This window comes from Ipomoea triloba, chromosome 10 (assembly GCF_003576645.1).
Source record: "Ipomoea triloba cultivar NCNSP0323 chromosome 10, ASM357664v1".
Lineage (NCBI taxonomy): Eukaryota > Viridiplantae > Streptophyta > Magnoliopsida > Solanales > Convolvulaceae > Ipomoea > Ipomoea triloba.
In genome coordinates, this window is record NC_044925.1 from 2,343,415 (window position 1) to 2,358,867 (window position 15,453).

Consider the following 15,453-nt stretch of genomic DNA (forward strand, 5'->3'; position numbering starts at 1 on the left):
TATTATAATTACTATTTTAATTTATCATCCAAAAAATTACTTTAATTCATAAGACAGTCTACTCTTGTTATCTAAAAGTATATTATGATCGAGTGAAGGTTAACTTGTGATCCCAAACTGATCATCCAAGGAAATTACTGCAAATATATGCTCAAACAGTTTAAATATTCGTGTAAAAATAAGAATAGACAAACTTGCGCTAGTACTATACGAAAAGTAGCCATCATGGAACAATCACTAAACGCGTTTAGTACCTTAATTAATTAATAATACTTAATAGACAAGCAAATAATCTCATGGGCCCTCCATATCCCAGAATTTTGTTTTCTAAAAAAAAATAATTAAAATCCATCCAAATAAATGTAAAAATAGTCCTCGGTGCATTAATTTTTCTTTTTCTCGATTAAGGCATATTCCGCGATTTATTTTCCCCACTATTCTCTAAGACAAAGCGGGGCCCTTAAGTTTGGGATTCAAACTTATAAACCTAAGCCCAACACTATCAGGTTACATTGTGATGTTCAAATGTTTACTACTATGATAAAAGTTATTACTAGTAACAAATGCACACAGCACACATCTTTATTTTCTTACATGCACTTGCGTCACAACTCACAAGTGCTACATCCTAATGATAGGATATTAAGTTCTAACCCTTTAGGCCTCCGCTCCACAAGGGCCACAAGTGTTATGTTGTTAAGTAATTAATATAAAAGTTCATTTTTTAATACTTAGGTGATCCTAGTTTCGTTGAACTAATCCTAAGCCCACATGAACTATCCCCAGCCTAGAGCCCCAGCAGAGGTAAATCGCGAGTGGCACAATCAGCCAACAACAACGTAACTTCAATTTCTCTGTAATAATTCACAAATAGCATCAAGTATATGAAATAAAAGCAGAAATAATTGCCCTTGGATCATTAATGTCATCTGCAAAGTTTCAAAATTTTTTACCACTTTGGTATACCTGCAATAAGCTCATGATGCCCTTGCTAGTAGCAAGGGGATGAATGCATGCATGCATATACATATATATATGCATGTAGGTAAGCATATACAATCATGGAAGATTTGTCCTTTTATGCTTGAAGACCTCTCATCTGATCTCTTCAATCTTAAAGCTTAAAATTCCCCAAACAGCCCAGGAGAAATGCTCTCTGACCTTCCATGTGCTTTAGCCAAACTTAAGGAAATTTCATAAAGTTAATAAGACAAAGACATCATCGTACGTACGTGTATATAACTATATATTTGCCTACCTATCTAGCTAGATACCTAGCCCACAATTATTACCTTCAAAAAGTGATGGTGGCTGCATTAATTTGTTAATCCCATTTATAGTACAATCAGTATTAAATTTTTGTTGAAAATTAAACTCATCCCACGATTTACACACAAAATACTATATTTCTGTCGTTATTGAAAAAGATAAATAACTTTTTGACCGATCTTTATGATTATTTTAAGCGCGATGTATACATTTTATTAGTTTAAGTATGATTATAGAAAAGATATATTCTAATTTTTTATTTATTTTTTTGGTGTAGCCTAGAGTTTCTATCGTCGAACACAGTTACTAATTCTCTCGCTGAATTGTAAGCATTTCTATTGGGTGGGACAACTGAATATACCGATAAGCTAACATATATATGTATGTTCCCTTTGCCTCTTTGAAACCCCTTTTCTACACTTATATTGCCTTTACATTTTGAATTTTATAGTCATTATGACCCTTTTTGAATAATTGATTGTTTTACACACGAATTTGAGTATCTGCTATATTTTCAAGACTAATTAAGATTTAGTTCGAATTGCATTAGTAGAGATTGACTCTTATTTGAAAGAAAGTCTAGCTCAAACCTCGATGCATCTTAACTTTTACAAAAATCAAAATTTTAATTTTACAATATTTGAATTTCTAATCAAGTGTTTTTGAACAATAAATTTAAATTCAAATGTTACCTATCTCAATCATTTCATTCAAAATTAAAATAAAAGTATTGCCCTTACTCCTTGAGGCTTGGAGTTTCTTTTTTCTTTTTTTTTTTGGGATTACATTTATTGATCTGCACAACAACTCTATCTTCTATCAATATTTTAAATATATATATATATATATATATATATATATATATTATTAAGGATGTTTCATCATCTTGTCTATCGGTCCCTGTCACAAGAAATGGTTTTGCATGATTCCAGGGCTCTGTTTTGGGGTTATTGTATTTAATTGGCTCCTAATATAAGAAATTCTACAAATTTTAATAATTCTGCATTCAAAATGATCCCTATATTATATTCTTTACAAAATTTCAAACGTTTGAAAAACAGTATATATATGTACTATAAAATTTATTTACATTTTCATAGTAAAAATGTTAAAGAGAAAATAATATTTTAAATTAAAAAATGTAGTAGTTATAATTACAATGATAATAGATGCAATAATTTTATATACCAATCAAATACAATCATATTTCAATTACTAATTATTATACCAATGACACTTTCAAATTAAAGGAATTAAACATCCACAAATATGCAAACATGATATATAATAAGCATTGCACTCAAAGATTGGAACTCCTAATCTCATTGGTGGTATATTTTGAATTCTAAGCCCCATATTTATGTCCAAAATGGTTCAAACTAAGCTTTTATAACTATGCAATAAATTATACTCAGTAATTTATTGCCAAACTTTATTTTTATTTCCTTATATTATGTAGCAAGTAGTGTAACATTTTAAATATAATATTTGTTAATAGTAGATAACGCTATATTTGACCTTTCAAATCTTTGCTCAACAATAACATGATGTGTGTGTGAGTGTGTAGGGGTAGGTTGAAGTGAAAATGATATATCTTCTTGTAAAACATATAAAATGGTCTCATAATTCCATTTGGAATAATTATCAAGTCGAAAATAAGGAAAAAACTACGATGACATTTTCACAAATATAATAAACTTTGGATGTGCACTAGGTATATAACAATACACTCAAGATTTATAAAAAAAAAAAAAATGCACTAAAGTTAGTTGCATTTTAACATATTAGTGGGTCGGATGCACTCTAAGACTTTGCTCAGTGCACATCCAATGTTTGGTGTAATTCCAAAAATGTCATTGTGTTCTCTTATTTTTGAGCAATTTATATATATAAACATTGTTCTTATATATATTTAGAGGCAGGGATAAGTTGTGAGAACTAGTAGTCCTGTAAAAACGTGCGGTCTAATTCCATCAATTCATCTAAGATGATCAATAGTTCAAAATTAAGAAAAAAACATCATCACTTTTTCATAATTACGACAGTGCATTTAGAAACGTTTGATTGTGCTTCGCGGATAATTGATAATGCACTCAAGATCTATATATAATAGTGCACTTATGTGTTTCCACTATTAGCCATCAACATATGCACTACCAAATATTTCCAATGTACTACGGAAATTACAAAAAATGTCAATACAGTTTTTGCTCATTCTTGTATTATTTTCAACCTTTGATCATCCTTGATAAACATATAATATTAACACACACACGTTTCCACGAAACTATTAGTTCCCATTTGCACCCTATTTTATATGACAAAAACTTGTATGAGACTATCTCACGAGTCTCAATCCATGAGTCGGTCCGGTCTTTAATTAATGAGTTCAAAGATCTGACTTATTAATTAATAAAAAATTTGATACATTAATCAAATATTCAACACGTCTCACGGATCAAAACCCGTGACACGTTCTCACATATTGTACCCATTTTATTTTATATATATGCATTGATGAGGCATTGAGGCGGACTTGAAGATTAGATTATGCTGAATTAATAATATAGAGAGTGAATTGAATAGAAATAGAATAGAATATAAAATATAAAATAAGGAAAGAATATAAAACAAAAACTGGGGAAGAAAAAAGGAACAAAAGCAGTATAGTATGGGGCCCCTAACATGTCTCCTCAGTGGACTGAAGAAGGATGTGATCTTCATCTTTCTCCCACTCAACTCCATTTTTCTTTCTTTCATATTTCTTCAACTCTCCTCTCCTCTCCTTAATTTCCCCATTTCCTTAATTTCCATCATGAACAGCAACCTCGGCCTGATCAACGTCTCCGCCGCCGAGGGCTCGTCGAGATCCGCCGCCGCAGATCAGCCTCCGGCGCCGCCGCTGAGCCGCTACGAGTCGCAGAAGCGGCGGGACTGGAACACGTTCGGGCAGTACTTAAAGAACCAACGGCCGCCGGTGTCTTTGTCGCAGTGTAACTGCCACCACGTGCTGGAATTCCTCCGCTACCTCGACCAGTTCGGAAAAACTAAGGTTCACCTCCACGGCTGCGTGTTTTTCGGGCAACCCGACCCGCCCGCCCCCTGCACGTGCCCGCTCCGCCAAGCGTGGGGCAGCCTCGACGCCTTGATCGGCCGCCTCCGCGCCGCCTACGAAGAAAACGGCGGCTCGCCGGAGAATAATCCCTTCGGCAACGGCGCCATCCGGGTTTTCCTCCGGGAAGTCAAAGAATGCCAGGCCAAAGCTAGAGGGATTCCCTACAAGAAGAAAAAGAAGAAAAGATTGAATCCCATCAAAGGAATTGGCGGCCATGATCACCATCATCATCATCATCCTCACAATAATCTCAAGCAATCCACTTAGCATCTCTGCTAAGCTTTAATAAAAGCTCTCCATCATCTTCACCACATCAAACGGTAACTCCAAATCTCTCTCTCTCTTTTCACTGCTGATCGTAGAATCAAGTCTAGCATCCTACCATCGAAATACAGCAGACTGCTTAAAAACTTTCACTATTAGCTGTAACTTTTGACTTAGTAGTAAAGGCTTGATCTATAGTAGCAAATTAAACTTGGGAACTTGAAAACAAGAAAAAAACCATGGTTTGAATTAGCCAAGAAATATAATAACGGTGATCTAAACCCTAAACCCAACCGGGAAACCCTAAACTTCATAGTCATGAAGAAAGTGAAGTGACAACAACATACGAAAAGCACACCATATCATTAATTTTCTGAATAATTTTTTTTTTTTAAGAATGGGTTTTCTCTTTGATAAGATATTTCTCTTTTCACCATCCGGGCCGTGTGAGATTCCCCACGATTTCCTGCTTCCCATAGGACTATATAGGAGTAATAATTTGGGTATCAAATATTCAAATTACTGGCAAATTATACTGTAGACCAGAGTCTATCTTTCATTATAGACCTGGTCTAAAATAACATTCAAATTCTATATTTCAAGTTATTTGCTTACATTTATAAAAACTGTAACAGTTAACTATAGGTACATAATTTTTGTATTAGAGTTCATAATATAATATGAAACCTGGTCCATGATATAACAATTACAAATTATACACAGAAAAAAAACTGTTGGAGAACAAAACAAAACAAAATGGTGACGAGTGTGTGTTTATCGTATGTATGTTGTTTTGCTTGCATACTTGGTACGCAGTCAAAACATTAAACCTTTTGATTCCCAACGTAATGATTGGTGTTTGATCGTTCCAATATAGGTGACAGAAAGCAGAAAACTCATTTGTGTTTGTAGCTAGCTAAGCTAGCAGCTACTCACATATCTATATATATGTGTATATATATATATATATAGCTTGCCCAATATATCCATATATGTTGTCTGTCCTTAGGTGGGTATATAGGTAGCAAAACATACTCGTATTAGTACTTTAATCCGTAAAGTTTATTCCATTGATTTTCTCGAGTAGAACTAGAGAATGTGTACTTGTTAAAGATCAAAGATGTTTTGTTTCATGTTTGGTACTAAGGCATAGTATAAATGATGTTTTCTTGAAGTAGAAAATTATCAACAGACACTCCCACTTAACAGAAGTACTAAATATAATAATAAATTAAAGCTTTAATTTTCCATTGGAATGCAAATGGTATTTTTTTTAATGATTAATGCTGCATATGTTAGTTTTCCTTGATGGGTTGATGGGGGACATAAAATGGAGGAAAAATACATTGGATGATTTTTTTTTTTATATTTTATTTATTTATTTTATTTTTTCTCTTAGATGAGAAAGAAAAAGTTTGAGATGAAAAATATGATTATTGAAAATGAGAGAAAAAACATATTTGATTTGTATTTTGAGTGCATGGAAGTTAATAAATTTTCAAATTACTCTTCAATCAACATTAATTTTAGCATAAACTTGAGGTGATGTACTAAAATAGTCATTAAATGAATAATTCAGAGACTAAATGGTGTCACATATATAATTAAGGGACTAAGTTTACCATTATAGCATAATTGAAGGACTAAAAATAATCATTCTCCCTTATTATTTATTTTTTCCTTTCTAATTCTCAATATATTACCTTCATATCTTTCTCCCTCGCCTCATTTCTTTTCTTTCTTTTTTTTTTTTTTCTGAGAATTCCTCATTTCTTTGATTTCATTAATTTAGACTCACTTGTCCAAATACAAATTTTCTAGCTAGCTATTTATTTTTGAAAAATTGCAATTTTGGTTCTAGTTATTGTCTTCTAAGAGTTACTGTACTATTTTTATTTTCCGAGTTAATAGTTAATGACTTTGTGATTTAGTGGAATGAAGTGACTCTTTCAAATAGGAAGTTATGGGTTCAAGACTTTTATTCCTCTTTTGTTTTGTCTTAATTTTCACACCAACTCCACAATTTAGTGACAAGAAGCGCATACCATACATCTTTATTACACTTACTTTTTTGAACTAGTTTAAAAGATGTCAATGGTCTATGTTTTTGTTTGTTTTATCACTAAATTATGGAGTTAAAATGTGACATGGGAAAGAAGAGAAATCAAAGCTGAAATTCAATTAGTACCTTTAGTCAACTATTATTTCTAAAAAGCAACGGTAAATTTTAATAGAATTATTAATCGAGAGCTTGGAAGCGTCACTTAACTAACACCACAATAAATAAAAGTGGTGGTATATATCTAACACAATGATTGAGTCTACTATTAACCTATAATTCGGGGATAAAAGTATTTTTTTTCTTTTATTTTTCTAATATATTTTCCCCATTTTCTTTTCCCTCTCTACCATCCAAAAATAGCGTAAATGGAGAAGAGCATCTATCTGGGATTTGTATAACTGAAGTGAAAAGATTATGTTTGTGGTATGGACAATTTGACAATATTATTCCCACTATGAAGGGTCACATGCTTAGGATAACAAGTCAATGGAGGGATTTAGCAATCTCTTACACACATAAATAGGATTAATAGTTTGCTGCAATCATATGTTTGATTGTGGGATTTGTGGCATTGACGTTAGACTGACGTACCACAGAATTTTAATAAGTAGCAAATGGGCAGATTATTATATGGGTAAAAATAAGCTAAAGAAAATATTAGCCAATATATTTAGGGTGTATTTGGTTGACAGGTTTAACTATGTATCAAAGTCATTGTTATTGTTTGTTTGACAGGTTTTTTGAACACTACTATGAGTTTTGATTACCTCATTAATTGCAAAACCCATTCTCTAATAAAATAAGGGTTTCACCACCTTCCTCCTCCGTTTCCTCAACAATTAATAATCATTCTCATTCCACCATACTACCAAACATTCAAAATACTTTCACCAAAACCCATTACCATTACCAAGTATTTGATATCCATTCCGATTCCGATTCCTATGTACGAACCAAACACACCCTCAATCCCATCTACATTAGTTATGACTTATATATATGAGTTTTACTGGTGAGAGGTGAATGAGATGGTGCACATCTCTTCGAGCTTAACTAGGGATCTTGGGTTAAATTATGATAATGTAGTTACTTTAAAATTCACGAGTAGTGTTGTGCACATCTTTTCAAGTTTAATTAGAAATTTTGAGTTTGAGTTCTAAGAATACAACTATCTTAAAACTCATTATTAGTGTTTTGCTACCCATCTTAAAGATCATACCAGGAGTCATTTTAATGATTTTATAGTGTTTGATTATCAATAGAAAATACTCATTCTAGTTTTTTTTTAAATGACCCAGTCAATATCTTTCGAGTATTAGAAGAAATTTTCCAGATTCTTAGCTCACACTTGGTTCTCTCTCCCTGTCTAAGTGGTGGTATTAAATGGAATGGATGTGTTAGCCCACCATTTGTCTAGTTATTATTTGGACTAGACTAGACTACTTCGGATAAAATACGTGTCTGGTCAAGTTGGACTAAACAATAAAAAATCTCAGCTTGGCTCAACACATAGTCCAAAAGATTAAAACTACTTAAACTTTTTTCTTCAATTTCTTGAATTTAGACTTATTTCATAATTTTCATCCAAACATCAGAAAACATTTTCATTTTTCAAAAGTAATTTTTAGGGATGACTTTTTTTTTTTTTTTTTTTTTCACGGGAAAAAGTTTCAACTTTGATTTGTTTTTATATTAAATATTTAAAGATTTCTATTTAAATATAACTATTTGTAAAATTAAGGTTAGAAAACTTATAACGTAACTTATTTATTGTTTATTTAGAAATGTTAAAATTTGTTATTTAGATATTGTAAATTAATATTATTTATTTATCTATTGATTGTAATTGTATAATATATGTATTCTTATATGTACAAATGGAATAAAAGAAAGTAAACAAAATATTAAAAATATTTAAACCATTGAAAACCAATAAAATTAATTGCATTACATCTTCAATATATAGAGGGGCCTAAAAACGAAACCACTTAAATTTTCATTTTCTTAATTTTAATAATTTTTTTTCTTTTATACTTAGATTATTCCATTTGGTCCATGCATTAAATTATTGAAAATGTATTTGATGAAAATTTTGTTTGAAAAAATGATTTAACATGTTTGGTGTTATCTTAGAAATTTAACGGTCTTGTTTGACAATTAGTTATTCACTTATTTGACGCGAATTTTGTTTGAGAAAATGAGTTAGCATTTTTTTTGCATGTGTTGTCCTATTAGTTATTAGCGGTTAGTGGTTAGTATATTGTACGTGGTAACTATCAACGATTAGGGTGTGTTTGGTAACCTGTAAAATGACTTCCAGAAAGTGTTTTTCGAGTTTTTGGTGTTTGGCAACGCCCGGAAAATGTGGTCAACGGAAAATGTTTTCAGTTGACCAAGGAAAATCAGTTCATTTTTTTGGAAAATGACTTACGGAATTTTTTTCCGTAAGTCATTTTCCGGAATCACCAAAATGATCGTTCCGCATGTTCTCGACCAAAACTAACCTATATCCTATATAACCCATGACTGAAAATGGACCAAGAGGTGGGAAACCGCCGAAAACCGACGGAAACATGTTGTTTTACGTTTTTTTTTTTTCTATTTTTAAAATTTTTTTTTGAGTTTTTAATTCTATTTTTTAATAAATAATATTATTATAATTTTTTATATTTTAAATAAAATAATTACAATGTTTAATTATACAATTCTATCCATTTTCCAGAAAATGAACCAAACAGACAAAGACAGTTTTCCATAATACATCCAAACACTGGAAATGAAACTATTTTCCGGAAAATGACTCATTTTCCAGAAAACATTTTCCAGAAGTCATTTTACTGCTTTCCAAATGGACGTTAGTTGATTGTATTAATTGTTTATAGACAAGTGTTTGGTAAGATTTTAATTGTTAATTATATTGTTAACTGACAACATGCAAATGACTTATAATGATATTACTACATTTAATAATAATAATTTATTATTTATATAATAATTACATTAATAAATAAAAATAATGTTTAATAAATATTCTTTATAATAATTAAAAGTTACAATTAAGAAATAATTAACAAAAAATATTATTTTCTCACTATTTTAATCAAATAAACAATTTAAAGCTTAAAAGAAAATAAAAAATCTTTGGGTTAAAATAGAAAAGTTAAAAAATGAAAGAAAGGATCCTACGATTTTAGAAGAGAAGTTAAAAATTCTTTGGGTTAAAATATTGTTTTTTTGTTTTTTGTTTTGTTTTTTGTTTTTTTGTTTTTTCTATAACTATTCAATTTTGTTTCATTGATTTTGTTAATTTTTCTGAAAATAAAAGGTGTCAATTATTATTGGTTTCATTGTTAGGTTAAAATGAGATTTGTTTTGTAGAAAAATCCTTAAACAATTTTAAAATAGATGCTGTCCCGACATTGAATCAATTATGATTTAAGGATATGATTCTATGATCAATCCATCTTTGCCAAAAGAATATTAAAAAAAAAAAAATCAAGAGTGTGAACTTTGTAAATAAGTCCCGACACACGATAATAATGCTTGAAATTTTGAGTGAGGAGAGGAAACCCACAGTCACTATTTAAGAGTGAACTTTGTAAATCTCAGTATTTGAAATTTTTGTCCACCAGCTAATAAGCTAATAAAAATTTAACTACCTGCCTGCACGGGTTTAGTGAGCATATATATTTGGCAGAAGAGACCCGAATAGAAATTTAACTACCTGCCTGCACAGGTTTAGTGTACTGATTTAGTAAGCAGTATTTGGCAGAAGAGGCCAAGGTTCAAATCTTGGCAACTTTAATGTAGGGATTATTTGATTTACATCCTTCCAAATGCTTTGTAGAGCTGAACCACATTAAGTGTTTTGACTTTTGACAATAGCCCTAGAATCTTTTTTAAGGTTAGTGGCTGCTTTGAGTAAGTTATAGATTGTGTTAGCGGATTGTCTTAGCTGGTTTAATTTTATTTTATTGTTAATATATTTGACATGAAAATTGCAGAAAAGGTTAGTGAAAGCAGGTGGGTGGCGGAGCTTCCATGGGAAAGAGAGAAGAGTTGAAGACATTTGATGAAACGTAGGTGTTGTTGTCTTTGAGGATTAAAATGAAAGCTAAGCACCACTGGATTCATGGAGGAATCTTGCGTTATCAACATTTTAGTATAAGTACGTAATTGTCATGAAGGATATGATGAAACACAGACAAAACCCACATGTATGCAATTATAAAACAACCACTTCTTTTTATCTTTCTATTTCTCCATTAATGTAAATATATGAAATTCAACAATCATGCACCCTATATTATATATATACAGTTATACACCAATATTGCAAAATGCACAAGGCGCTAGTCGGGCTCCCAGAGGCACCTAACGCCTAGGCAACCAAGTAATTAATCTGTGTATAAGAGTGAGCGCGAAGCGAATTTGGGGAGAATCCGCATCCAATCCGCTAAAAGGGATTTGGAAAATCTCATTCGCATCCACACCCGTATAGGGTGTGGATCCAATCCAATCCGATATGCTAATAGCGAATTTAGCAAATTGGATGCGAATCAAATGTTGGGTTTTAAGTTTAAAAAATAAAATCCGATTCCTCTCTCCCTATTGGAAGAACAAACACACACACATATAGGAATTAAGAATTTACCTTGATGTTTGACCATTTTAATCTCAAATTTAAGATTTTATCTCTTCATGAAAGTTGTAGCCTTACAAGCTAGTTTTCCATGCAACTTGAATCATTTCAATTGGACTATTGTAGACAAAGATATGCCTAAAATACTACATTGTATGTGGTCAATTCCTTTGAGAATGCATGATTTGGCTACTTTCCTAATTTCATGTCTTGCTTTCTAATCTCCTTTTGATGATTTCCAATCTGTATTTTGAACCTTCCTCAACTTCAAGAATTTTGATTCTTTATTAAAAAGTCTAAGATTTCCAAATTCAAGGATTGTTTTGGTATTGAATTAGGGGAGCGAATTGGATATAGCGGATTTTTTAGAAGTCACATCCGTATCCAATCCAGTAGTTGTGAATTTTCTCTAAGTGGATTCATATGGACCATTTAGCAGATTTGGCGGATAATTGTTGCTCACCACTATCAGAGTATATTATATATCTTCGCTTTTCCTACTTAAGATTGTGAGTTGTTAGACTATTATAATTCTCAAATTAATCAAGAACATATGTTAGATGGTTAGTTGAGAACATTACTAGAGGAATATAGAAGAGAAACTGTGCAGACAAAAAGAAAATCACTCGGTAAACCGCCTAGGGTTGAAATCAACTCAACCTAGGGACGCGATTTTTGCAACACTGATATACGCACAACTCAAGAAACTCCTACACAAAAATGTTCTTCATTAAAGAATCAATAAGTTGAAATAGGACAAACGAAGGTGTTATTTAATTTACACACATATTCACACATAGTTATAGATAAGTTTAACAAAACATAGATATTCTCGTCGAGAACAGATGAATTTTCAGTAGATCAATTATCCTTCAAGTCTTCAAGGTGGAGCATATTCTGGGAAGAAAACATGACATGGTTAAATTTTGATGATATATATAATTATATATTCATTCTCAGTAGTTTAGACAAGAATCTGGAGACAACCCAGGGCTAGCAATTTGATGGAGGCTAATCTACCACTATTTCACAGAAGAAATAATTATGGTCCTGAAAATTTTACTAAATTAAATGAGAAGCACAATCCCAGAAAAGAAAAAAACCCTAAATCTATCTATCACCAAAGGATGAACAGCTTCTTCTCTGCTTGGCTAGCTATAGATATCTGCATCAAAGATACAAAAAAAGAAAGAAAAAAGATCACTTAACGGCATAGTTTCTGAAATAATAATGCTAATGTAATGGAAGCAACTAAGCAAGCATTGGATGCTGACAGGGTGATGATGTTAATTGTTAATCAATCAACAAATTGCGAGTTCAAATACACATCAAGAACCAAATTTAGAATATCGCCCAACATTATCGGTAGGTACTACTTTTGGGGAATTCGACTATTGCAGATTGAATTGGTTGCAACTTTAGAACTACAGAATCTGCAGCAAAACGTGCCTGAAACATCGTATTTCTCTACAAACTATCATGTTACTACTAGTGCGGATGTAAACTAAAGCATATAGATTGGATTAACTAAAAAAGGATAAAATTCCCGTTATCTATGGCCACCAGTGAGAACCTATTCCAGAAAATATGATAGAAGTCATATCATACAGCTCAACCCAGCTAAAAGCCTTAATCGTGACATTGTGGGTCAGGAAAAAAGATGAGAGTTCAAAACCTATCACCTCTACACTGAATTATATCTACTTTTAAACAGAGTGCCTGAATACAAGATCCAAGATTATAGTCGATTAGCATCGTGCATTTGTGCATGTCAACATCACTCTTGTCACGGGGCAGTTTCAAACAAGTTCAACAAAAAGCAAATATAAATTCAAAGCTTTATTTCTCTATCTTAACTTGCTTAGCTTACATGGTTTTTGCTAGTAGAGGATTTGTTTTCCAAAGTTCTTCTGTTTCTCTAGCTTTACAATTGGCTTGACTAGCATGACTTTAGGCACTAGTAGTTGAGACATTTTCTTGAAAGACAATGAAAGGCGAGTGTACTAGGCTTGATTTCATCTCCCCTAAATTCCTTAGATTATTATACGTTTTTTAAACAATTTCCATTGGTTCAACAGGAAACAAACGCTCTCACTTCCCTAATAACACATTGAACCATACTCCGGCTCAAAACCAACACAAATCAAAGGGCTTGTTACAGAATGCTCACTTGACTTAACGCAAAAATCACGAAGAGCATAAACACAGAGCAGCCAAATATAAGAAAGAGACGGGTTTCTACTTTCAAGCAGAGCAGAGCACAGCATTAATCAATCTTAGCTACATGAGAACATAGCCAATAAGATACCGTTTATTATGCAAGAAGATCAGATAATCCACATTGCAGAAAGGGGTATTCAAAATAGTGAAATACCTCTCCTGACCAGAACTACCAACAATAATATAAAGCAATAGCCAGACTTGGGTATTTTATAAACAGTATACGACGACGAATAGCTCCCCAGATTCACAAATAAGCACAAACAAGGATGCATACTTTATTACTCAAATTCATGAGACACAATCATGACTAACACATAAGTTCAGCATCTGGATAAGATTAAACAGCATTTTTCTGTTCTACAGTTCTACTCCACATGAAAGCTTATGTTCCTACTTATTGATCCCACAAGCCTAAAGCAAATATACAACACATGGGAGTTTGGATTTTGAAAATGTAGTAATGAACAATTGGGAGAAAAAGGCAGCTGAAAAACAAAAACTAAAAGTTGAAGACTTTATGGTTTGGTAATTAATTGTGAAAACTCAAGTGAAATTGCTAAAAAATAAACAAAGAAGAAGAAAAAAAAAGTTCGGATTTTTATTATACCATCTGATGAGGGGCGTTTGGCTTGCTTATTCTTCACGAGCTGAACCTGAGTATCCATAATCAACTGCATCCTCTGAAGCTCCAAATCCTTAGCGAATTCCATTCTCTGCTTCTCAAGCTCGATCATTTGCCGCCGTTTCATCCCCTCAACCCTCTCGTAAATGGCTCCGAATCTTTCAATCGCCTTCGCTAGCCTCCTGATTCCATCTTCCTCTTTAGTCCCCTCACTCGCCTCCATCTCTTCCTCCGATTCTTCCCTGCCGTCCTCCTCATTCGCATCTTTATCCTCCGTGGCGGCGGCGGCCGCCGCCGCTGCCATGGCCGAGTAATTCCGCCTGAAATAGGAGTCGTCCATGGACGGCAACGGCCGCTTCTGAGGAAGAAACACCGGTTTCGCCACCGCCGGCGTCGGCCACCGGTACGCCAGCGGCACGGCAATCGGCGGCGACGGTAAGGACAGAAGCAGAGGCGACGGAGACGGCGACGGTAACGGTAACGGTAACGTGGACGCGCTCGCCGCAATTAGCGGCGAAACTTTCGGAAACTGTTGTTGCTGCTTACCGGAATTCCCAATCAACACATCGAGACGCGAGAAGAACGGCCACGTGGACGCCGTTAGGGTTCCGTCAGACTCAACGATCTTCGCTTTCTCCGCCTTGTACTTCTTCTTCAAGGTATCGATCCGGTTCTTACACTGCACATCCGTCCGGCGCCCCTTCTTCGTGTGGCCGTGAAGCTCGTTAACGGCGTCCGCCACATCCTGCCAGTCCTTATGCCGGAGATTCCCCCTGTTAAGCTCCATAAACCGCCGCCCCCAAGCGTCCACGAGCGTGGCCGTCGCCTCCTCGCTCCAACAATCCTCACGGAAAGGCAACGGCCGCGAAGACGGCGCCGTCGCCGTCAAAGAATCCGTCATCTCCCCCATAGATGGATCGAAATCGGAGAAGAGAAACAGCAGCGAATAGATTGAAAGAGAAGAAAAGGTTTGTTAGAAGAGGAATGGCGTTTGCGTTTAGGGCATCGCCGGTTGGCGATGGGCGATGAGAGGTTAAAGCGCGTGAGCCGCATGTGTAGGGAGGGAAAGTAGTAGTAGTACGGTGATGATGACATGAGAGAGAGAGAGAGAGAGAGAGAGAGATTACTCGGAGAGGTCGCCGGGGCGCGTGAGGATGACGACCAAGAAACAGGGGAGTGGACAACGGCTGACGGTTTTGGGGTTAGGACGGAATTCGGGTTACGTTACGTCGTTGTAATCGTCGATTCCAATTTTT

The 15,453-nt window shown here is 33.9% G+C and overlaps 2 protein-coding genes across 2 annotated transcripts; one reads left to right on the forward strand and one right to left on the reverse strand.

The window, feature by feature from the left end:
- The first annotated feature begins 3,971 nt into the window (after nucleotides 1-3,971).
- Nucleotides 3,972-11,035, forward strand: LOC116031952 (protein LIGHT-DEPENDENT SHORT HYPOCOTYLS 10-like). The gene is made up of 2 exons (XM_031274327.1): nucleotides 3,972-4,704; nucleotides 10,715-11,035. Exon 1 carries the CDS (start codon nucleotides 4,085-4,087, stop codon nucleotides 4,649-4,651), a length of 567 nt encoding a protein of 188 aa, XP_031130187.1. The 5' UTR covers nucleotides 3,972-4,084; the 3' UTR covers nucleotides 4,652-4,704; nucleotides 10,715-11,035.
- Nucleotides 11,036-12,263: 1,228 nt separating this feature from the next.
- Nucleotides 12,264-15,281, reverse strand: LOC116032563 (trihelix transcription factor ASIL2-like). The gene is made up of 2 exons (XM_031275194.1): nucleotides 14,183-15,281; nucleotides 12,264-12,517 (listed from the first exon to the last, which is right to left on the reverse strand). The coding sequence occupies exons 1-2, from the start codon at nucleotides 15,105-15,107 to the stop codon at nucleotides 12,504-12,506; spliced, it is 939 nt and encodes a 312-aa protein (XP_031131054.1). The 5' UTR covers nucleotides 15,108-15,281; the 3' UTR covers nucleotides 12,264-12,503.
- Nucleotides 15,282-15,453: the final 172 nt, after the last annotated feature.

What these genes read in the sequence shown, in the direction of transcription:
- LOC116031952 (XM_031274327.1), top strand. Translation starts at nt 4,085, where the DNA reads ATGAACAGCAACCTCGGCCTGATCAACGTCTCCGCCGCCGAGGGCTCG.
- LOC116032563 (XM_031275194.1), bottom strand. Translation starts at nt 15,107, where the DNA reads ATGGGGGAGATGACGGATTCTTTGACGGCGACGGCGCCGTCTTCGCGG.